We start from the raw sequence: 25493 nt of genomic DNA on the forward strand, positions 1-25493 counted from the left end.
GAGATAGTCGGTGGGAGTGGAGATTTGAGTGTGAAAGCATGTGGCATGGGGGTGGGGGTGCTTCATTCTACTTTTTGAAGGAACCAGCTTTGTTCATTTAAAATTTGAATTTTAGGTGTTTTGTTGTATTAATATATAGTCATTGTAGAAAAAGAAGGTAAATATATGAGTAAAGAGAAGAATGTTTAAAATCCTCTGCAATTCTTTAAGCTGGAGGTGAGCATTATTACCCTTGAGGTACAGAAGCACCATTTTAAGAAGGTATCATGAGCAAGTCGAAAATACATTGACTGGGAGTCAGGAAATATGGATTCTAGTTCTAGTTTCCCTTGACTTGCTATCATATCCATTATCTTAAAAGGTGTTGGCCATAATTTTCTCTCAAGTGAAACTAAAAGGGTTTTTATCGAAACGCTTGGAAAGCAGTGTAGAGCTGAATGCTCAGAGAGAGGAGATTCAAAAGGAATATCCTCCCGTGGCACTTTTCTGAAGTGAATCAGAGGAACGAGAACCCCAGGGACCCTCACTTTTTGGCTTTGGTCTGGGAGAGAGCATAGGTCCATAATTCCTCTAAGTATCAGCAGGTCAGGGCTGCAGAATATGTGGTCTGCAGGCCTCAAGAGGGACTGCATTTGGTCACTCTTCCTGTTGCTCCCAGGACTTCAGGACAGTGGCCTGAGTCCGGTGGGGTAAGCAGAGCTCCCTCCAGCTCACACATTCATTTCCCCAGCTGCGAGCAGGGTGCCAGAGGTCAGAGGAGGGCGGAATGCCAGCACTGGCCCAATGGTGGTGCCAGGTTGAAAGTGGTGCGCACACAGGACAGGTGGCCCCACTTAAGGTCCCATTTGGGATGTTCAGGTGCCCGCCTTGGCCAGGCACCAAAGCAACATGCTGTTCATTAAAACATGAGCATCCTGATCCCAGGACTTTGAAGATAAGAATCACCCAACCCAAACCAACCCGAACCACAGAAATGGAGAAAGAAGCCAATGGTGATGAGTAATTAGCAGAACTGCTAGACAGCTTCAGAGTCTGTGGACACTGAGTCCCTGGAAAGCTGTTTTATGTGGAAAGCTCAGCTTCACCATGGGAGCCCATGGAGTCCCTGGCTGCACAGCAAGACCCATTCCCCCATCCCACGCTGCATTCTGATGGGCTCAGCTATAGTCCCTTATCTGGCATCATGAAATGCCGAAGTGAGCAAGAAGTCAGTAATCATGAATTTGTCAACTAGTGTGGATCCTGCTGAATGCTGCAGAGGATAAAAGAAGTATATAGTTCTCTATCTCAGCTTACAGTTTAAACACACCATAACTTTTTCCAACCCCCGCTATACACATCACACACATACATTAGAAAACTAGTTAGACTACCAGTGCTCAATAGAAATAAAATGGCGCGTGTAATTCTGAATTTTCTAACAGCCACATTTAAAAAAGTAAAAAACAGGTGAAATTAATTTTAATGAGAAATTATAGTTAACCCGAATAGCCAAAACATTTCAATATGTAAGTAATATCAAAATTAGAAATGAAAGATTCTACATTCCTCATTTCATACTAACTCTTCAAACTCCAGTATGTATTTTACATTTACAGCACATCTCAACTCAGACAAGCTATTGCAAGTGCTCAGTCGTCATATGTTTATAGTGCTGCCATATTGGACCATGCAGATTTGAACAGCGTGGAATGACATGTTCAGTGATATGGGCATTTTAAAGTTTCAGTGAAAGGAGTGGTTCATGCAGGAGGTAGAAGTTTGGAGGGAAATGGCATCTAGAGAGTTACACTAAAAACTCATCAATGGTTATGGGATTTTAGTGATGCTGTCCAAAAGCATTTTTTAATTTAACACCTGCTTAGAAGAGGCTTTGTCATCATCATCATCATCATCAAATTATTTCAACTCTTCTTGCTGCAGGGCAGAAATATACCACAAAAAGAGCAAAGGCCAGTGGGTTGACTAGGGGTTAGGGTAGGGCGGGGCAGAGAGCAGGATCATGGAGATGAGCACAGGGTCAGAGACAGTCCATCAGGACAGCCCATCTGTTGACGTCGCAAACTTTCATTTTATTTCAAGAGTTACTAAGCCTTGGGGTTTGTCATGGACTTACCAAAACAAGACTCACAAGAGATGGAAAACAACATTCTAATTTCTTGGTTTGAAAAGACATATGTGCTTTGTTTCTCCTGGTACAACAGCTCATAATTTTTCTTTTCAAAATTTTCTATAATGTGGGCTTTTTACCTCTTTGCACAATTGCAACATATTAATTTCAGGTACTTTTTGACTCTCCTATTTTGACTTATTTTTCTTCTGGAAACTTTTAGCAAATTGGAAGCGCATGCTCACCCTACCTCTCTTATACATATATCTTCCTTTATGACTATGCTAATAACTCATGTCTGAGGGTAGAACTGAAGCACCCTGAGTCTCCTTTCCCATAGATCTGTTCTTTTCCAAATTGAAATACGCATCCCCCAATTAGGAGCTAAACTTGGCTCTCTTTCATTCAAGATTCTAAGTTCTGCTACTTGGGAGCCCTAGTGTAAATTTTAAAATTCCCCGAGGGAGATACAATTATCTGACCACCAAATATTCTTGCTTCTCTTCTACAGGGTAGAGTTCTTGCTAGAAAGGAGCTGCCCAGCCAGGGGCTTCATTTTCCAGCCTCCCAGAGACTGAATTTGGGCAAATGGAATGTGTGTAGAGTGATGTACACTTGACTTCAAGGCCTGGCCCACTAAAACTTTCCTCAACTTGTCTTATGCCATATCTGGTGGCTGAATATAGTGGACACAAGGTCACAGAGAAAGGTAAAACCACAATATTGGAGGGGAATGGCTTCTGAAAGACTATGAGGAAGTCTGCCTACTAACTCTGGCATTCAACTTTGTTTGTGATAGAAATAACTTTCTGTTGTATTAAGCCAATAAGATTTAAGGGCTTATCTGTTTTACAGCCAGTTAATTAATATATGCAGCCTCCAAGAGGGACATTGGGAGCCTCTGCAAATTCAGCTCCTGGCCATCAATACTGACCTACCTGGTAAGCTACCTGAAGTGGTAAAGCCAATTACATACACACAATAACCTCCTTCTCAGACTTCCAGTATCTCAGTGGGCATCATCCAAGCCACCTGGTTCCTGGGGCCCAAGGAAATATCAAGGCACTTAGGGGACTAAATTCACAAAGACGGCCTTATGACCATAGACTAACAGACAAGAACTCAATGGTCCTGAAGCTACTTACGTGCTTCATTCTGGAAACAATCTTCTAGTAATAAGGACACAGCTGTCAAGGTGGTACAGTGTTTCTTACCAAGCCTTTCTTGCAATCTGCATTAATTTTCTGTTGCTGCATAACAAATCAACATAAATTTAGGAGCTTAAGCAGTCTGAATTTATTATCTCACACTTTTCATGAGTCAGGAGCCCAGTACAGGCTAGCTGAGACCTCTGGTCAGCCTCACCAATATGAAATCAAGGTGTTGGGTCTTATCAGAGACTCAGGGTCCTCTTCCAAACTCACTGGCTGCTGGCCAAATTCAGTTCCTTGTAATTTAGTCAGGGGTCCCCATTTTTCTGCCAGCTGTTGGCCAGGGACTGTAGCCATATTGGAATAAGGTCCACCCTCATTTGATTTGGGCACCATTAACCAACACCTGTTTACAAATAGGATCACGTCCCAAGGACCAGGGAATGGAATCTGAACAAGCCTTTTGTGGGGTACATGATTCATTCCCCAGTATAACGTAGCCATAAATCTAGATTTGTCTGCGCAGTTTGTTTTTTACCTGTTGCCCAGGGCAAAAGTTAATGTTACCCTTTTCACTCTTAAGTGTCCAGATTTGAGTGATAAATTATATGGTCATTCAGGTATAGGCTAAAATCCAGTCGTATCACGATTCAAATGGAGATACTTGCTGTTTTGTGCTTTAGGTAAGACAAGTCACTATAGTCTCTGTAAGGGCCCTTCATCAAATACCTCTCTCTCTTTTGCCCTATGGCCCTTAAGAAAACTTAAGATCTTATGAAGTGATAAGTACACAGTTGTCTTCAATATCTAGAGTGTACACTCCATATTTTTCTGCATTTGTATTTTTCACTTCATCTTTTTTTTTTTTTTTTTTTATTTATTTTTTTTTTTTATTAACGGAAAGAAAAAAAAGAAATTAACACAATATTTAGAAATCATACCATTCTACATATGCACTCAGTAATTCTTAACATCATCACATAGATGCATGATCATTGTTTCTTAGTACATTTGCATCAGTTTAGAGGAACTAGCAACACTACAGAAAAAGATATAAAATGTCAATATAAAGAAAAGAAATAAAAGTAGTAGTAATAGTAAAAAACAACAACAACAAACAAACCAACAAGCAAACAAAAACAAAAAAAAACCCTATAGCTCAGATGCAGCTTCATTCAGTATTTTAACATGATTACTTTACAATTAGGTATTATTGTGCTGTCCATTTTTGAGTTTTTGTATCTAGTCCTGTTGCACAATCTGTATCCCTTCAGCTTCAATTACCCATTGTCTTACCCTGTTTCTAACTCCTGCTGAACTCTGTTACCAATGACATATTTCAAGTTTATTCTCGAATGTCCATTCACATCAGTGGGACCATACAGTATTTGTCCTTTAGTTTTTGGCTGGATTCACTCAGCATAATATTCTCTAGGTCCATCCATGTTATTACATGGTTCATAAGTTTATCTTGTCTTAAAGCTGCATAATATTCCATCGTATGTATATACCACAGTTTGTTTAGCCACTCTTCTGTTGATGGAGATTTTGGCTGTTTCCATCTCTTTGCAATTGTAAATAACGCTGCTATAAACATTGGTGTGCAAATGTCCGTTTGTGTCTTTGCCCTTAAGTCTTTTGAGTAGATACCTAGCAATGGTATTGCTGGGTCGTATGGCAATTCTATATTCAGCTTTTTGAGGAACCGCCAAACTGCCTTCCACAGTGGTTGCACCCTTTGACATTCCCACCAACAGTGGATAAGTGTGCCTCTTTCTCCGCATCCTCTCCAGCACTTGTCATTTTCTGTTTTGTTGATAATGGCCATTCTGGTGGGTGTGAGATGATATCTCATTGTGGTTTTGATTTGCATTTCTCTAATGGCCAGGGACATTGAGCATCTCTTCATGTGCCTCTTGGCCATCCGTATTTCTTCTTCTGGTAGGTGTCTGTTTAAGTCTTTTTCCCATTTTGTAATTGGGTTGGCTGTCTTTTTGTTGTTGAGTTGAATAATCTCTTTATAAATTCTGGATACTAGACCCTTATCTGATATGTCATTTCCAAATATTGTCTCCCATTGTGTAGGCTGTCTTTCTACTTTCTTGATGAAGTTCTCTGATGCACAAAAGTGTTTAATTTTGAGAAGCTCCCATTTATTTATTTCCTTCTTCAGTGTTCTTGCTTTAGGTTTAAGGTCCATAAAACCACCTCCAGTTGTAAGATCCATAAGATATCTCCCAACATTTTCCTCTAACTGTTTTATGGTCTTAGACCTAATGTTTAGATCTTTGATCCATTTTGAGTTAACTTTTGTATAGGGTGTGAGAGATGGGTCTTCTTTCATTCTTTTGCATATGGATATCCAGTTCTCTAGGCACCATTTATTGAAGAGACTGTTCTGTCCCAGGTGAGTTGGCTTGACTGCCTTATCAAAGATCAAATGTCCATAGATGAGAGGGTCTATATCTGAGCACTCTATTCGATTCCATTGGTCGATATATCTATCTTTATGCCAATACCATGCTGTTTTGACCACTGTGGCTTCATAATATGCCTTAAAGTCAGGCATCGCGAGACCTCCAGCTTCGTTTTTTTTCCTCAAGATGTTTTTAGCAATTCGGGGTACCCTGCCCTTCCAGATAAATTTGCTTATTGGTTTTTCTATTTCTGAAAAATATGTTGTTGGGATTTTGATTGGTATTGCATTGAATCTGTAAATCAATTTAGGTAGGATTGACATCTTAACTATATTTAGTCTTCCAATCCATGAACACGGTACGTCCTTCCATCTATTTAGGTCTTCTGTGATTTCTTTTAACAGTTTTTTGTAGTTTTCTTTATATAGGTTTTTTGTCTCTTTGGTTAAATTTATTCCTAGGTATTTTATTCTTTTAGTTGCGATTGTAAATGGGATTCGTTTCTTGATTTCTACCTCAGCTTGTTCATTACTAGTGTATAGAAAAGCTACAGATTTTTGAATGTTGATCTTGTAGCCTGCTACTTTGCTGTACTCATTTATTAGCTCTAGTAATTTTGTTGTGGATTTTTCTGGGTTTTCTACATATAGTATCATATCGTCAGCAAACAGTGATAGTTTTACTTCTTCCTTTCCAATTTTGATGCCTTGTATTTCTTTTTCTTGCCTAATTGCTCTGGCTAGAACTTCCAACACAATGTTGAATAATAGTGGTGATAGTGGACATCCTTGTCTTGTTCCTGATCTTAGGGGGAAAGTTTTCAATTTTTCCCCATTGAGGATGATATTAGCTGTGGGTTTTTCATATATTCCCTCTATCATTTTAAGGAAGTTCCCTTGTATTCCTATCTTTTGAAGTGTTTTCAGCAGGAAAGGATGTTGAATCTTGTCAAATGCCTTCTCTGCATCAATTGAGATGATCATGTGATTTTTCTGCTTTGATTTGTTGATATGGTGTATTACATTAATTGATTTTCTTATGTTGAACCATCCTTGCATACCTGGGATGAATCCTACTTGGTCATGATGTATAATTCTTTTAATGTGTTGCTGGATACGTTTTGCTAGAATTTTATTGAGGATTTTTGCATCTGTATTCATTAGAGAGATTGGTCTGTAGTTTTCTTTTTTTGTAATATCTTTGCCTGGTTTTGGTATGAGGGTGATGTTGGCTTCATAGAATGAATTAGGTAGTTTTCCCTCCACTTCGATTATGTTGAAGAGTTTGAGGAGAGTAGGTACTAATTCTTTCTGGAATGTTTGATAGAATTCACATGTGAAGCCGTCTGGTCCTGGACTTTTCTTTTTAGGGAGGTTTTGAATAACTAATTCAATCTCTTTACTTGTGATTGGTTTGTTGAGGTCGTCTATTTCTTCTTGAGTCAAAGTTGGTTGCTCATGTCTTTCCAGGAACCTGTCCATTTCTTCTAAATTGTTGTATTTATTAGCGTAAAGTTGTTCATAGTATCCTGTTATTACCTCCTTTATTTCTGTGAGGTCAGTAGTTATGTCTCCTCTTTCATTTCTAATCTTATTTATTTGCATCCTCTCTCTTCTTCTTTTTGTCAATCTTGCTAAGGGCCCATCAATCTTGTTGATTTTCTCATAGAACCAACTTCTGGTCTTATTGATTTTCTCTATTGTTTTCATGTTTTCAATTTCATTTATTTCTGCTCTAATCTTTGTTATTTCTTTCCTTTTGCTTGCTTTGGGATTAGTTTGCTGTTCTTTCTCCAGTTCTTCCAAGTGGACAGTTAATTCCTGCATTTTTGCCTTTTCTTCTTTTCTGATAAAGGCATTTAGGGCAATAAATTTCCCTCTTAGCACTGCCTTTGCTGCGTCCCATAAGTTTTGATATGTTGTGTCTTCATTTTCATTTGCCTCTAGGTATTTACTAATTTCTCTTGCAATTTCTTCTTTGACCCACTTGTTGTTTAAGAGTGTGTTGTTGAGCCTCCATGTATTTATGAATTTTCTGGCACTCCGCCTATTATTGATTTCCAACTTCATTCCTTTATGATCCGAGAAAGTGTTGTGTATGATTTCAATCTTTTTAAATTTGTTAAGACTTGCTTTGTGACCCAGCATATGGTCTATCTTTGAGAATGATCCATGAGCACTTGAAAAAAAGGTGTATCCTGCTGTTGTGGGATGTAATGTCCTATAAATGTCTGTTAAGTCAAGTTCATTTATAGTAATATTCAGGTTCTCTATTTCTTTATTGATCCTCTGTGTAGATGTTCTGTCCATTGATGAGAGTGGTGAATTGAAGTCTCCAACTATTATGGTATATGTGTCTATTTCCCTTTTCAGTGTTTGTAGTGTATTCCTCACGTATTTTGGGGCATTCTGGTTCGGTGCGTAAATATTTATGATTGTTATGTCTTCTTGTTTAATTGTTCCTTTTATTAGTATATAGTGTCCTTCTTTGTCTCTTTTAACTGTTTTACATTTGAAGTCTAATTTGTTGGATATTAGTATAGCCACTCCTGCTCTTTTCTGGTTGTTGTTTGCATGAAATATCTTTTCCCAACCTTTCACTTTCAACCTATATTTATCTTTGGGTCTAAGATGTGTTTCCTGTAGACAGCATATAGAAGGATCCTGTTTTTTAATCCATTCTGCCAGTCTATGTCTTTTAATTGGGGAATTCAGTCCATTGACATTTAGAGTTATTACTGTTTGGATAATATTTTCCTCTACCATTTTGCCTTTTGTATTATATATATCATATCTGTCTTTCCTTCTTTCTACACTTTTCTCCATGTCTCTCTCTTCTGTCTTTTTGTATCTGACTCTAGTGCTTCCTTTAGTATTTCTTGCAAAGCTGGTCTCTTGGTCACAAATTCTCTTAGTGACTTTTTGTCTGAGAATGTTTTAAATTCTCCCTCATTTTTGAAGGACAATTTTGCTGGATATAGGAGTCTTGGCTGGCAGTTTTTCTCTTTTAGTAACTTAAATATATCATCCCACTGTCTTCTAGCTTCCATGGTTTCTGCTGAGAAATCTACACATAGTCTTATTGGGTTTCCCTTGTATGTGACGGATTGTTTTTCTCTCGCTGCCTTCAAGATCCTCTCTTTCTCTTTGACCTCTGACATTCTAACTAGTAAGTGTCTTGGGGAACGCCTATTTGTGTCTAATCTCTTTGGGGTGCGCTGCACTTCTTGGATCTGTAATTTTAGGTCTTTCATAAGAGTTGGGAAATTTTCAGTGATAATTTCTTCCATTAGTTTTTCTCCTCCTTTTCCCTTCTCTTCTCCTTCTGGGATACCCACTACACGTATATTTGTACGGTTCACATTGTCCTTGAGTTCCCTGATACCTTGTTCAAATTTTTCCATTCTTTTCCGGATAGTTTCTGTTTCTTTTTGGAGTTCAGATGTTTCATCCTCCAAATCACTAATTCTATCTTCTGTTTCTTTAAATCTGTCATTGTAGGTATCCATTGTTTTTTCCATCTTTTCTACTTTATCTTTCACTTCCATAAGTTCTGTGATTTGTTTTTTCAGTTTTTCTATTTCTTCTTTATGTTCAGCCCATGTCTTCTTCATGTCCTCCCTCAATTTATCGATTTCGTTTTTGAAGAGGTTTTCCATTTCTGTTCGTATATTCAGCATTAGTTGTTTCAGCTCCTGTATCTCATTTGAACTATTGGTTTCTTCGTTTGACTGGGCCATATGTTCAATTTTCTGAGCGTGATCCGTTATCTTCTGCTGGCGTCTGGGCATTTAGTCAGATTTCCCCGGGTGTTCGACCCCACAGGTTGAAAGATTTTTCTGCGCAGTCTCTGGGTTCTGTTCTTCCTATCCTGCCCAGTAGGTGGCACACGTGGCACACGCCTGTCTGTGGGTTCCACCAGCGAAAGTTGCTGTGGGTCCCTCAACTCTGGAAAACTCTCGCCGTAGGGGAGGCCCGGCAACCGAAGCGTCCCGGAAGAATGCCAGCCGGCCCGGGGTTCCAAACGCGGGGAGGGTCGCCGGCTGTCGCAGCACAGGAGAGCGTCCGGCCAAACTAGCTAGTCGGCCCGGGGCACCAAGCGTGGCGGGAGGGCGCCAGCTGTCGCAGCCCGGGAGAGTGCACTGCTCCCAGCCGACGGGGGAGTCACGTGTTTGGAAGGGATCCCCCGGTCACTGTTCTCCGCAGTCTGGGGATTTCCGACCCAACTATCTCAGTTGTTCCGGGGGGGCCTCGTGTGGTGGGGGCACCAGCCGCCGCGGCCTAAGGGGACCGCCTGTCCAATTCTACCAGCTGGCCTGGGAAGGTGGAAGGGAGGGACTCCGGTCGCTTGCTGTCCCACCCAGGAAAGCCCGTGCCCCTTGGTGATCTCACCGGAGCTGGTTCTCCCAGATAGTCAGCCGTTCCAGGATGGGGTACGCTGTCCCTTTGATTTCCCTCGTGGCTCCGGGAGTTGCTCTGTATTATCTCCACTCCCCCAGTAGTTGTTCTGGAGGAGGAAAGGTGAGGGCGGCAAGGCTGTCGAGGCTGGTGGCGGAGGAGCACGGTGAAGGCGGGGGAAGAGGGCACCGTGTTGGTTGGAGAGCAGCCGGAGCAGGAGGGGGAGGAGGGGGGGTAGGGAGGTCGGGCGGCTCGGCTGCTGCGGGGCGCGTGCGCCGCGCGGCGGTCCGGCGGAGAGAGAGAGGGGGTAGGGAGGTCGGGCGGCTCGGCTGCTGCGGGGCGCGTGCGCCGCGCGGCGGTCCGGCGGAGAGAGAGGGGGGGTAGGGAGGTCGGGCGGCTCGGCTGCTGCGGGGCGCGTGCGCCGCGCGGCGGTCCGGCGGAGAGAGAGGGGGGGTAGGGAGGTCGGGCGGCTCGGCTGCTGCGGGGCGCGTGCGCCGCGCGGCGGTCCGGCGGAGAGAGAGGGGGGGTAGGGAGGTCGGGCGGCTCGGCTGCTGCGGGGCGCGTGCGCCGTGCGGCGGTCCGGCGGAGAGAGAGAGGGGGTAGGGAGGTCGGGCGGCTCGGCTGCTGCGGGGCGCGTGCGCCGCGCGGCGGTCCGGCGGAGAGAGAGAGGGGGTAGGGAGGTCGGGCGGCTCGGCTGCTGCGGGGCGCGTGCGCCGCGCGGCGGTCCGGCGGAGAGAGAGAGGGGGTAGGGAGGTCGGGCGGCTCGGCTGCTGCGGGGCGCGTGCGCCGCGCGGCGGTCCGGCGGAGAGAGAGAGGGGGTAGGGAGGTCGGGTCACTTCATCTTATAGATTATTTCAATGTCAGGAAACACAGATTCCCCTTTTAAAAAATTATTTAAACATTTCTTAAATTTAAAAACACTGTATACCTCCCAAGCAGCATCTGTTGGTGGACACTTGGGTTTATACCCTTTGGATATGGGAATAATGCTGCTCTGAGCAATGATATGTACATATCTGTTTGAGTCCCTGCTTTCAATATTTTGGGGGTCTTATAGCTAGGAACAGAATTGCTGGATTTTTCAGAAACTCTGTATTTAACTATTTGAGGAACCATCATACTGTTTTCCACAATTGCTGCACCATTTTACATTTCCATCAACAATGCAAGAATCTTCCAATTTTGCCACATCCTGTCTAACAATCACTTTTTGTCTTTTAAATAGTGTCTACCCTAGTAGGTGTGAATTACTATCTCATTGATTTGGTTTGCGTTTCCTTAATGGCTAATGATGTTGAACATCTTTTCATGTGCTTATTGGCCATTTGTATACCCTCTTTGAAAGATGCCTTTTCAAATCTTTTGTCCATTTTTCAATTGGTTTGTTTGTCTTTTTGTTGTTGAGTTGTAAGAATTCTTTAATGAGAAAAATTCATTATTTACCAAATATTTGTGTATCAGTTTAGAACTGGGGCACAAGTGACTTAAGAGCAAGTTGAATGTGTTTTCTGGGTTTTTTCATCATTTACCCTGCCTGTGTTCCAGAATGGCAATAGAAAAAAATGCCCGGATGAAAAATAATAGAACAATCCCAGGAACTAGGTGTGACAAAGAAGGATTAGAAACATCTCATCCCAGGCTCCACTCTGATCTGCACCAGATCAGAGTAGGTCTAGGCCTGGAGTAAAGAGTCTGACCAGCCTTTCCTCAGCCAGGGAAGCCTGGGGCAGAGCCCAAAGTATGTCATACACATACTGTGTAGGAGGGCTTGGACTAATTACACTGCTGGGCCAGCACGCTGGGTCTCCTAGCTGTCCCCTTTCCATCCATTTCATTTCACTGGTCAGCCACTTTCCCATTATCTGCAGAGGAGAGAGTGAGTTTCCAACAAGAGAAGAAGGACTTATCTTTCAGACATACCACCTTCAATCACTGTCCATGAGGCTGTGGGCAAATTAATCTGATGGAGTCATAGTTTTTTCATATATTAAATGGAGACTTCTGGAAAGCTAATGGAAGTGTATCTTATGGAGGTATGGTATAAAATGGTATACAGAGTAAATTATTCCAAACAAGTGGATTTTTTTAAATTATTTTTTTATTTTTAATTTTTATTAATAAAACCAATCAGCCTACAATATGAACATTCTTTTTTTATCACATAATTGTATAATCATCATGATCATTTCTTAGAACATTTGCATCAATTCAGAAAAAGAAATAAAAAGAAAACAAAAAAAATTCATAGATACCATACCCCTTACCCCTCCCTTTTGTTGATCACTGGCATTTCAATCTACTAAATTTATTTTAACATTTGTTCCCCTATTATTTATTTATTTTTAATCCATATGTTTTACTTATCAGTCCATAAGGTAGATAAAAGAAGCATCAGACACAAGGTTTTCACAATCACACAGTCACATTGCGAAAGCTGTATCATTATACAATCATCTTCAAGAAACATGGCTACTGGAACACAGCTCTACATTTTCAGGCACTTTCCTCCAACCTCTCTGTGAATGCCTTAACTAAAAAGGTGATATCTATTTAATGCTTGATAATAACCTCCAGGATAAACTCTTGACTGTGTTTGGAATCTCTTAGCCATTGACACTTTATTTTGTCTCATTTTTCTCTTCCCCCTTTCAGTCGAGAAGGTTTTCTCAATCCCTTGGTGCTGAGTCCCAGCTCATTCTAGGATTTCTGTCCCACATTGCCAGGAAGGTCCACACCCCTGGGAGTCATGTCCCATGTAGAGAGGGAGAGGGCAGTGAGTTTGCTTGTTGTGTTGGCTAAGAGAGAGAGGCCACATCTGAACAACAGAAGAGGTTCCCTTGGAGGTGACTCTTAGGCCTAATTTTAAATAAGCTTAGCCTATCCTTTGCGGGGTTGTTTCATGTGAACAAACCCCAAGATTGGGGATTCAGCCTATTGCTTTTGTTGTCCCCACTGCTTGTGAGAATATCAAGAATTTTCCACTTGAGGAAGTTGAATTTTCCCCCTTTCTCACCATTCCCCCAAGGGGACTTTGCAAATACATTTTTATTCACTGTTAACTCCTTCTGGGATTTATTGAGGCATCACTCTGGACAAACCTATAAAATCTCATGCCCTACTCAAAGTTCCATGTACTTACGGTGTTCAATTAAGCTGTCCACATAAGTTATTTTAGGAAAAGCCCTAGTCAAAATAAAAATTTTGTACCAAACAAATATTTTTTGCTTTACTCTCATACATGAGTTAAAGTGTGTGAAGAGTGTACCTTATGGAGGTATGGTATAAAATGGTATACAGAGTAAACAATTTCAAACAAGTGGATTTTATTATAACAAGTGGAAATATCTAAGGACTAGGAAGAGAGGGGGCCCACTGCTCAGAAAATGATAATGTTTTAGGACCATGGATGTTTCCTGCGAGGTCACAGAAAGATAATATATTTAAAAGAAACAGGATAGTGAGACTAGGGAAGGAAATAAGATTTTGTTAAGCATCAGCTGTGTACACGACAGTGTTATATTCTTCTGGAACATGCGAAGGAAATTAGGTAACTGGAACATGACAAATTTACCTACCCTTTAGTTGTTGAGGCTAAACCTCTCAAAGAGAAACAGCAGGAGAAATGGCAAGGCCAAGTATCCGCAGCATGGGCAAAATAACAAATCAGAGTTAGAGTTCCAGAACGAAGAGTGTGTGAGGACTTCTGGTGGTTGTGGTGCAAGAAGATTTAATGTTGGGTACAAAATAGCATAATTTCGTTAAACTGTAACTGGTGATGGCTTTCCAAGTTGTAGAGAGTGGTATTTGACAACGGCTCAACAGCAGGGTGTAGTAAATTAGGATCTAGTGAATTGCTGGTGGTCTTGGTGCTTGTTAAGTAGCTAAGCTCCTGGCTTTGGCTGGAATAGAGTCAGAAGTAAGAAATGCAGTGACATTTAATGAAAATTTCGTTCATGGAAATTTAAAACTCTGATATGAAAGTGATAGTTGTATCTTTATGTAAAAAATCTGAAGCAATGCTAGTTTGTTCAAATTAAAAGAAAAAGATGAAATTCTTATTTCAACCGGATTGGCTATGTGAATTGTACTGGATCTGTTTGTGTTTTCCATATGATGGTGTTGCTTTATTTGGCAAACAGAAATACCTGCCATTGAAGTTTTGACTTGTGAGAAGTCTTTATTCTTCAGGAAAAAGGCAACTGTGACTGGAGAAGCAGCTGGTGATAGCACGACTTCTGGACTCTGCTTTCTTCCCTTTCTGGACCCCCTTTTATTGCATTCTCTTCCCAGCATGGCATTTCTTTGCACATTCTCCTACTTCTTTGGGCCTTGTCTTTGTCTCCTACATTCCCTCCTTTACAAGATCACATCAGAGTTCCTTTTTTCATGTCCCTTTCTCCTCATTTCCTCAGTGACTAGAGGCTCAGGAACAGGGGATGCAACAGCACATGTGGACAACCTTCTTTCCTTCAGGGCCTTTACCTTTTCTGGGGACCAAAGACAGGACAATGCACATGGCTGAGAGAACCCACAAGGGAAGGAGGGGTGGGCTGTGTCAGGTGCTTGGCCCTGCCTCAAGGGGAGTTCTTTGAAAGGAAGAGAGGCTGGTCATCTCTCTCAGGTGGCTCCACTTCCTGTAGCAACTTATCAAGAGGTTCTGGTGTGCTCACGGGATATGGAGCTTCTTTGGACCTCATCAGCGTCAAACTGGGTCTGTAACAATGAAACCAGAAGGAAGCGAGACCGTAGAGTCCCAACAGGCATGAGGCATTGAACATCACATGCCAGCAGAAGAAGGTGGTGACAAACATGACATCATTGATGTCGTCGTCCTGCCATGGGTAGCCAGTGACTGGTCTGTATAGAATAAAGCCTGCCTGCATCAGCCAGGAGCCCATTGTCAGAAACAGAAAGGTCTCAATCAGCCAGAGGTGAAATGAATCCGGAGCCCACAGCTCTGCGGCCAGCACCAGCATGAGCAGGAACACCACCAAGATGAGCAGAGCGTGGACATGCAGCTCCACCCCTGCTGAGATCTGAGTATGTGACACCAACAGCAGCAGGAGCACATAGAAGGTCAGGGCTAGGACACCTTTTTCTAATACCACGCACCTCTGAGGCAGCAAGTTCTTGCTCATGATGTCTACACAGCCAATGAGGATGAGGAGAATGAACATGGTGAGGTGCTGCCACTCTTTGGGGTACATAAACCTTGGTGGCACCTGCTTGTCCATCAGCACCATACCATCATCAAGGCAGAGGACCACATAAGCTGTTAAAATGGAGCCAGTTGCCACCTTCACCAAACCACCAAAGGATATTTTCCACAGTTTTGTCCATCGTTCCTTATTCTTGGGGTGGCATGAAGGAAACAGAAGAGAATCACTGAATATCATGGCTTTAGAGACCACTATTGCCTGATATAGTCCAAAAGAGAAAAGATATAGCCCTGGGTAAAAATGACCATTGAACTTTCCCATGGAATTACAGGTCTGTGTAGGGTGCAGAACAAAACTCAGATCTTTCTCTCCCTTTTTCTCCCTCAGGAGCCCCTCAAGTTTTGGGCTGTTTATAAAGAAATAACTTCTACCTACTTTTATCATCTTTCTCTGCCCACTACTCCCCCACAGAATGGAAAGCTCTGGTCTGAAGCCTACACTTTCAGTGGAGTAGATCTCATTGTTCCATTCCATTTTAGTACACTAGGAACTCATTGACTTCTACCAAAGAAAGGGGGTGAATATTTCCTAGTACGCATCTGTGGGAATGTTTGCTCTGGTCGTAGTTGTGTAGTTGTCATTTTCTCCCATGGCTTGCTCCCTTCTGCTGCTTCCCTGAGCTCATCCGAGCATGAGCATGAGAATTATAGAGAGAAGGTCTGGGTTATTCACACAGACCTTTGCATATCCTTGAAGCTTCCTTATGTATTTTTTTGGGCATACACTGAGATCAAATATATTCTTTCCTAAACATAAAAGTGTGTAAATATCTGCATGTGGAACTACATATAAACACACTCAATACCTACCTGGCCTTTTCATTCTTCTGTAACAGACGATTTTGGGACCCCCACTTACCCCCAAATCTCTCTTCACTAGCCTGTAGATGAACCTGAAAAGCCATCTTGTGAGATCAATCTGGGGGTGTTAAGGTGTGATATCTTAATAAAATGCAGATATGTAGAGAGGAGTAGTTCCAGTGAAGCATTTACATTTTAAGGTGAATTAGCTTCTCAACTTTTTTCTCTCTTCAATTATCATTTGCTATATATATTTCATATCTATAGGAAGAAAGAGTCCTGGGCACTGGTTGACTGCCACGTGCACATGAGGGATTGTATCCAAGGCAAGAGTATTCAATTAGAGGGGATGGTAGAGAACAAGCTCTAGGTAATTCAAGACATACCCTAGGCACACAAATGGTTCTGGACTCATTGCAGAGAGTACAGAGAATAAAAGCTTCTCTGGAGATGATGGGTATGCTGAAGGGAGACAAAATTCATTACTGAATATGAATTCTGCTAACTTCACAATTTTCTGCATTACTGCCCAAATCTGAGCAATGCTGTGGAGTGCAGAGGCAGCACTTATTGTGACAGGTCCCCTAGTGGGGAGGAGGAAAATTTGCACTCAGGTGACAGCACTGCCTCTGAACTCTCACTTTCATACAAATGTCTCCTCTTTCCCAAATACACTTAATGCACCCAAATCCAGTCTCTCCATGCTTTTGAGGATGGAGGTAATTTCTTGCCAGTGGGAGAATGGGGATTTGAGTGTAAAAACACCACAGGAGAGAGAGCTTAATATAGCTTTATATGGGGACTTATTTTTCTTATTCCTTTTTTTTTTTTTTTGCATAGGGAGAAACAAGGAATTGAACCCGGGTCTCCGGCATGGCAAGCGAGAACTCTGCCACCGAGCCACCGTTGCACCACCCTTTCCTTATTCCATTTTAACTTCAAGATTCTTTTCTTTTTCATGCGCAAGTGTGGAACAGACTAGCTAACGGTTCATCAAATTCATTTCCTTTTCTTGGTTGGTAGATCAGTAGATCACATTTCCCACTCTGTCTTGCAGTTAAATGCAGACTTGCAACTATGTTCTAGGCTGGAACATGGTGATTGGAAGTGGTAGCTGTTACTTCCCGGTGTTGTCTATCAAATCCTCCCTCCTGTACTCTTCCATGCTGCTTTCTTTTGTTCCGGCTTTATACAGAATATCATAGCTTATTTGAAAGTCATGTATTGTTGAGGATGGAGGAGCATCAATAGGTAAGGAACAGGGTTCCCTGGATTACTCCTTGTAGGAGACCTATGCGCTTGTTAGGAAAACCCATTTTAGATCAAATGTGAACAAGAAGCAGACATGATTTGGTTCAGTAATGGAAATCTTTGTGTTTGTTTTTTAAAAGTAGCTGGCTTACCCTAACTAACGTAAAAGTAATAATAGCCAATGAAGAAAACGATTGGAGAAACACATAAGTAAAAAATGAGAGAACAATAAACACTTGATTTTAGGAAGGGAGGGCTGTCAAATGGAAAGAAGATCGGAAATTAAGAAACCAAGATTCTAGTCCCAATTTCCTCTAATTAGCTAAATCTCAGTTTCTTAATTAGAAAAAAGGGAGAATTTTGATAACTCTGTGTGTATGTGTGTGCTTGAGAGAGAGAGAGAGAAAGAGTAAAAGAGAAGGGGGGGTATGTAAACATGGGGGTTGTTGCATAGAAGGGAATGTACTTATTTATTCCCTGATCTTTTTTCCTTTTTAGCCAGTGGTCAGAAAACCTGGAAAATCTCAAAGAGAGAGAGGAGGGACAAAGGAAGCTTGTGAGAGTGACACTGTATTGACACTGCTTTTGGTTCTTTCCTTTTCCTCTGGGAAATTATTGAGCTGCTCTGAAGAGATATGATCCTTGGTACAGCAAAATGCATTGCTCCATTATGTACTTACCATCAACAAAGGGTGCATGTGTCTGATTAGCCCCATTCTACCTAGAGTGAACTACAGATCTCAAACAGCACTGCATTTGGTCACTTGTAATGCTATGCATGGTACCAACAGGCAGTGGATCTAATGGGCATAGTGGAAGTAGGGGAACAAGCAAATACCACTATCTCTTGACCACGTTTAAATCCACTTCTTGGCCACTTTTGCGAGTCAGAAGAGGAGGGCAATAGTACACCAGTCCAGGGTTGAAAGTGGCAATGCGCAGGACAGGTGGCTCCCATAAGGCCCATCTGGGATGCTCAGGCCCCCGCCTTGGCCAAGCATCAAGGTTACATGCTGTTCATTAAAGCTTAAGCATCCTGTTCCTGGGACTTTGAAGATAGGCATCAACCATTCTAAGCCAGATGCTACCTACAGGTAGCAAAGAAGGAAGCCAGAGGTGGTCAATGATTAGCAGAACTGGCAGACAGCTCCAGAGTTGATGGGCACCAGGTACTTGGAAAGCTGTTTTATGTGGCCAGCGGAGCCCATGGAGGACCTTTATTATCCAGCTGCTCTGCAGCAAGACTCCTCCATCCCAACCAGCATCCCAAAGGGCCTAATAAGCACAGCTGCCTGTCCGGCATCATGAAATGTCAAAGTGAGCAAAAAGGTCCTCAGGAATTCAGTAAACATGACTTTCCTAACTGTGGTGACATCATCTTGAACTCATAGAGTTTATAACACAGTTAAAGGTGTAGTACACAGACATCGAATACACAAATATATATTAATTGGTGAATATTTAGAATCAGAAAATGTTCAGGCTGAGTGATGTGTAGGGTGCATTTTAGAGGGTTTCAATTGATAAGCGTTGTTCAAGCTTATTCAGAATCATCCTAGGAAAAAAGTAGTTGAGGGAAAGTTTTAGTGAAGTTCTTTCAAAAGCTCCTTTTCATCTGTTCCTCCTTGGTTGCTTAAGTCATTGTCATTTTTCTCCTCCTCCTCTTCCTCCTCCTCCTCCTCATCATCAATGTTTGTGACTCACCCAGCTTTGTTGAACACATCTAGTTCCAGGAGAGGGAAGATGGGCTGCACTTCTTTGGGGAATCAGCACAAGGCCAGAGTCTTTTTTTATTTTTTTTTTCTTAACAAACAAGGTTTTATTTACATATCTTTTTTTTTTGTATGCTGTATGTTGGGGGTCACATTTCATTCTTTTTCCATGTGAGTATTCCATTATCGCAGCACCATTTTTGTTGATTTTTTTTTTTTTTTTTTTGGAGGTGCATAGGCCAGGAATAGAAACCAGGTCTCCAGCATGGCAGGTGAGAATTTTACCTCTGAACCACCTACGCACCCCCTAAGACAAGAGTCTTGATGTTATATGGCCTAAGTTTTTCTCATTAGTTCCAGCAGGGGAACTAATGGGAGAGATTTTGATTTTTGTTTGCCACTCCAGAGCCACTTTCTGTCTTTATGCACCCTACTTTATGCCTCAGAGAGCTAAGCTTTCTGAATGGAATTAATGACCATCCTTGCTCTTTGGCTTCTGGTTGGGGTTGGTGAGAAAGAGGTGTGTGGGTCTGATGTATTTATTTCCCAGAATCCCTCTCTCTTGGGTTGACAATAGGTTGATTCCATCCTCTGCAGAAGGCCATAGGGCCCTCGCCTACAGCTGAAGGTCCCTCTCTAGGTCTGTGCCTTCAGGTCCAGGGGTAGTTATAACTCCTTGCTGTGCCCACCCTTGGGTGCTTTTCCATCCCTTCCAGTATTGTGGGGGATTTTTTTGTGTTTTTTTGTAGACAATTATTTTGCAATTTTATTTGATTATCAACTGTTAGCTTTCATCCACATTCACTGGCTGTAGGTTTTTGAAAGTGGTAACAGGTGCACAGATAATCAGTGTACAGAGCTTGCTTGGTGAATGTTCATTCTCATTACCTCATTACATTTTGTGACAATAGTGCATGGATACAGTATGGGACTTTTCTTTGTTTCTTTGGCCCAGATAGCTTTGTTAAGCCTTGTGTCAGCGTGCAACCTTGGCATTCCCATTTCCTTCATGGCACATTTCTGGATCTCTCTGAGTGTCCAAGTGGCACACTTGTTGAAGCCCACTCCATGGATGTGGTTGTATATGGTAATGGTGTTCTGTGGTCTGCATCTCACTCATGGCAGACCAGTCCTTCTTCTTCTCACCATACCACTTTGCAGCAGTCCTTCTCCTGGGGACCGGGTTGGAAAAGTCCTGCATTGATTTAAATGACCTCTTTATTTAATTCTTTCCAGTGTCCCCATTTGAGTGTGCAATCTGCCCACCCCCCTCCCCCCAGAGTGCTGATTGTTTCAGTAACTGATATCAAGAGTGGCCCTAAGAGGGATCTCAAGAGGAAATTCAGGGACTAAGATGCTACATAGTTGAGAAGTGCATGGAAAATCTCACCAGAGGAAAGGAACATTGTTCATCTTAAGACTGCAGTGGCACTACAATTACTCAATCATTGCACAGATTGAAGTGCAAGTGTAGGGTAAGGTGTTGGGAGGGGAAGTGGCTGTGGCAAATTGATGATATGGTGACTATAAACATTGGTTTAGCTGACTCCTTTTGGTGCTCTAGATCTTCTCTGTCTAATGTGGTAGCTATATGTAGCAATTTACATTTGAATTAAAATTAAATAAAATTTAAAGTTCATCCTTAGCCACATTAGCCACATTTCAAATGCCCAATATCCTCATATGGCTAATGTCTATCATACTGGACAGTGTCAATATGGAAGATTTCCATCATTGCAAGAAGTTCAGTTGGCAGTGCTTCCATAGAGATTATACTAGGTGAAAAGAAAAAATTGAAGCCTTTGATGCTAGATTCGAAGATGATGGAAAATACAAAAGCCTTTATATCAACTTTAAGGGAATCTTTGATTTCTTGTTTCAGGGCAGATATAGCTATGAAACACATCAAGCGCTATATTGTAAAGGTTGTTGAGTGGCAAAGCTAATTAAATGCTTAACCTTGACAGTCTCTAATGCTAATTTAAGGGCCCTTGTAGAGAAGGAATGGGACCCTGAGATATGGGGTGGGTGGGGAAGGGGAGCAGTTGAGGCTGAGAACTTCCTTTTTGATGAAGGAAACCCCTCCTCCCATCTGAAAGAAAAAGCCTTCTTCTGCATAAAAACTTTTTTTGAACTTTTTTTATTGTATGGTATAACATACATACAAAGCAGAGAAATAAAAAAGCAATAGTTTTCAAAGCACTCTTCAACAAGTGGTTTCAGGACAGATCCCAGAGTTTGTCATGGTCTGTATGATACTCTCATATTTTTTCTTCTGGCTGCTCCAAAATGTAGGAAGCTAGAGGGCTTAAATATTTCTTATTATCACAATCTGCTTTCTTTCTTTTTTTGTGAAAAATAACATATATACAAAAAGCTAAGAATTTCAAAGCACAGCACGACAATTATTCAGACTTTGACATTGGCTACAATTTCACAATTTTATGTTTTTACTTCTAGCTGCCTATTAAAATACTGGAGACTAAAAGAGATAATCAATTTAATGATTCAGCATTCATATTCATTTATTAAATTCTATCTTGTTTGTATAACTCCACTATCACCTTTGATCTTTCCATACCTCTCTTTAGGGGTGTTTGGGCTAAGGCAATTCTAAATTTTTGATATTGAAAGGGTCTGTCACTAATATGGGGTAGGGAGATGGAACTATCTGATGTTCTGGAGAGACTGGGCTAGGTTTCAGGAATTATCTGTACCAGGAACCCATCTGGAGGTTGTAGGTTTCTGGAAAGTTACTCTAGTGCATGGAACCCTTGTGGAATCTTGCATAAAAACTTTCTGATCATGCCACCTGGGGCAGTTGCATTACAAGGGGTCCCCAATCCTTTTTGGACCCACTCCCACCACCCCTTATCGCCTCTAGATCTAAGAGTTAGAATACCAATATAGCCTAGATAAAGATATTTATGACTTGGTTTGGGGTGGCAAAGAGAATCTGTACACCGAAATTGTTATATGACCTCACAATCAATATTTAAAAGAGTGTTGGGAGCTTGTATGTGAATGAATTCTAAAGGTGTGTGACCAAGTAAAATGAATATTAAGGACTGATGATTAAACCACATTTACCAATACTCACCTGAGATTCTGAAATTACTATGATATGAGTATCTAGGATTGGTATACCTAGTCTGCTAGATTGGTCAGTTAAAACCTAGATTTAGTGGTGGCCTAAAGTTAGTGAAATTGACATAATGGAGTTTTCTTGTCAAAGTATAGAGAATCACTACCAAATTTAACTTCCTGCAATGATGAAAATTTTCTATAATCTGTTCTGTCCAACATGATAGCAATTAGTTAAGGTAGCTGATGAGCACTCAAAATGTGGCCAATGCAAAGGACTGGATTTTAAATTAAATTTAAATAGCTACATGTGGTTGGTGGCTACCATATTGGATGGTGCAGTTCTAGAGTAAGAAGTCTGAAAGCTCAGGGGAAGGGCAATGTTGGAATGGAACTATAAAGGGCAACCTTCTCAGTCACCCCTTAATCACTCCCACAAGAATCTGGCAGAGACTTCCTTTTTCATCTGAGTTCCCTCGGGCTGCATCCCACAGCTTTGATGTATGGAGTACTCTCATTATCATCCACTTTTATTTTATTCGAGAATTTGTGAGTTTTCAGAACAATCATGCATAAAATACAGCATTCCCATAAACCGCCCTATAATTAACACCTGGCATTGGTGTGGAACATTTGTTGCAGTTGACAAAACCACATTTTTATAATTATACTATTAACTATCGTCTGTGGTTTAGTCTACGGCTTACTGTTTGTATAGTGCCATTCCAGGGATTGTTTTTTTAAGTTTTATTCTGTTACTATATACACATGTAACAACATGGATGAACCTTGAAGAAGCCATGTCAGGTGAAATAAGCCAGACACAAAAGGACAAATATTGTATGATTTCACTGATATGAAATAATTACAATAAGGAAACACATGAAGTTAGAATCTAAGAATATAGGTTACCAGGAGACAAGGTGGGGATAGGGCCTAAGGAGTTAAGATTTAAAATGTACACAGTTCCTATGTAGAACGATGGAAATGTTTTGGTAATGATGGTGGTGATGGTCGCACAATGTTGTGAACATAATTAACTACTGAAATCTAAGTGTAGTTAAAAGATAAAGTTAAGTTGCACCATTCTTTTCTATTTTTTGATTGCCGGGGTCACATTTCATTCTTTTTTCCATGTGAGTGTCCTGTTATTGCAGCACCATTTGTTAAATTTTTGTTGTTTTTTTTGGGAAGTGCATGGGCCTGGAATTGAATCTGGGTCTCCTGCATGGTAGGTGTGAATTCTACCACTGAACTACCCTTGCACTCCCATGTACCATTCCCTTTTTTGCACAAGTAGGAATTGAACCTGGGTCTCCATCATGGCAGGCAAGAGCTTTGCCTTCTGAGCCACCATGGTCCGCCCCGTACCATTCATTTTTGAATAGCTTTTCATTTCTATTTTCTTTTAACACGAAAATTGTTTAGAAGAATATATTTTAACTTATAAATAAATGTTTTTTCTTTTACTATCCTTTTTATATTGACATCATTTTCTCTTTTTATGGAATATGCTTTTTTTTCATAAATGTTCCGTGAGAATTATTCACATTTTCTCTATTCTTATTCATTTTTTCTTATATGATCTGGTTATTTTGAGATTGGTCTGTTAAATAATTTGATGATGATTGATTTATTAATTTTTCTTTTTATTTCTATCAGTGTTTATCCTATGAATTTAGATGCCACTTTGTTAATGCATGAAGATTCATAATTATTATATCTTCTTGGTGATTTGAAGGTATTAGAGAAAATATCATTGTCTCTGTTAATTGTTATTGCTTCTCACCTTGAATTTTCTTTTGTCTGATATTAGCATTATAATATCTGATTTCTTTGATTATTTTTCTAGTATATTTTTATGCCTGTGCTTGTTGTTTTAGACATCTCTTGTCAGTAGCACATAGCATGATTTTGTGTTTTAATCCATTCTAAAAATCTGTGTTACTTTGATAGGGGAATTTAAAACACTTAAATTTATTGTGATCACTGATGTGTTTGGACTTATTTCTGACATCTCATTTTATGGTTTTCATGTTCCTTTTTAAGCCCCAGAACCTATTTTCTCCTTTAAAATACCTTCATAGAAAGATGTAACTTACATTTATTAGAATGAAAGTCTCCATAGAAACAAAGATGTCTTTGAAGGTTAGGGGAATTTGAGATTGAGATTGGTGATACATTACTGTGTTTCTCTATTATTCAACTTCCCCCAGCCCTCCAGCTTTTTTTACTTTTGTAAGTTTACAAACCGTCCTGCTGAACCCTAGGGATCTTGGCATGCCATGAAGGCGAAGGTGTCCTTGGTTTCTCATAGCACTAATAGTTTATATGATAACTTATATTCATTTGTTTCTCCAATAAATGAACTTTTATTAATATGACATTTATTAGAGTCAAGGTCTCACCTCACTGGTATCCACATTCAGAGCAGCTCTATTGAATGCAGCAGTTGTTGCTTAGTGTCTTTTCTGCCTGCTTAAAAAGACTAGACTATTAGGATATCCTGAGAAGCAATAGGGTGAGGCGGTTAATAGTACAGACCCTGAGAATATTCAGCCACAGTTGCAAACCCGGCTTTGCCACTCTCTCTGCCACTCACAAGTTGTAAGATCTCAGTCTAGTTTCTTAATTTCTCTAAGCCCCATTTTCCTCATATTTAATATGGGGTTGATAATAGTATCACGCATCAGAAGGTTACTTTGGGGATTGAAGGAGAGAATCCATATAAAAACACTCAGCACTAACCCAAGCACATAATAAGAACTCAGAAAATGATAGTTGATATTATTAGTAATAATTATCTTTACTCCATGCCCAGGACTTGAGTTAAGGTTGTTGTCACTTGAATTGTCCTTTCCTTAATCTCCCAGGATGGAGAGTTGTGTAGATCTTTTTTTTTTTTAACTTAACAAACAAACGAACATTCTTACCATATAATTATTCCATTCTTGGTATATAATCAATAACTCACAATATCATCACATAATTGTATATTCAGCACCGCTATCATTTCTTAGAACATTTGCATCAATTCAGAAAAAGAAATATAAAGGAAAAAGGAAAAAGCTCATACATACCATACCCCTTACCCCTCCCTCTCATTAACTGCTCGTATTTCTCTCTACCCAATATATTTTAGCCGTTGTTTCCCCTATTTTTTTCCTATATGTGTAGTCTCTTGAAGGTTCATCTCTGTGACAAGACATAATCAATTTCCCTTGATATTCTGAACATCACAAAGCTGACTGGAGGGGTCAGTTCATGGACAGAGGCCTGGGGTTCAAACAGGTCCCACATTCACTGGTCTCATACTGGTGGCCTCTGCCTTCTTTCTGTTTATTTTGTCTGT

The 25493-nt window shown here is 40.8% G+C and overlaps 1 protein-coding gene and 1 long non-coding RNA gene across 4 annotated transcripts in view; one reads left to right on the forward strand and one right to left on the reverse strand.

The window, feature by feature from the left end:
• The window catches only part of LOC143680725 (uncharacterized), a 47632-nt gene that overhangs the window by 10551 nt on the left and 11588 nt on the right, over positions 1-25493 (forward strand). For all 3 annotated transcript variants that reach the window (XR_013174150.1, XR_013174151.1, XR_013174149.1), the window contains exons 2-3: positions 2622-2819; positions 2966-3051. This is a non-coding gene — a long non-coding RNA (uncharacterized LOC143680725). The remainder of the gene's footprint in view (positions 1-2621; positions 2820-2965; positions 3052-25493) is intronic.
• LOC143680722 (transmembrane epididymal protein 1-like) lies at positions 14650-15555 on the reverse strand. Its single transcript, XM_077157180.1, has one exon. It carries the CDS (start codon positions 15553-15555, stop codon positions 14650-14652), a length of 906 nt encoding a protein of 301 aa, XP_077013295.1.

The sequence above is a fragment of the Tamandua tetradactyla genome, chromosome 4, assembly GCF_023851605.1.
Source record: "Tamandua tetradactyla isolate mTamTet1 chromosome 4, mTamTet1.pri, whole genome shotgun sequence".
NCBI lineage: Eukaryota > Metazoa > Chordata > Mammalia > Pilosa > Myrmecophagidae > Tamandua > Tamandua tetradactyla.

Bases quoted from the DNA above. Each gene is read 5' to 3' on its own strand.
- LOC143680722 (XM_077157180.1), bottom strand. From the start codon at position 15,555: ATGGGAAAGTTCAATGGTCATTTTTACCCAGGGCTATATCTTTTCTCT.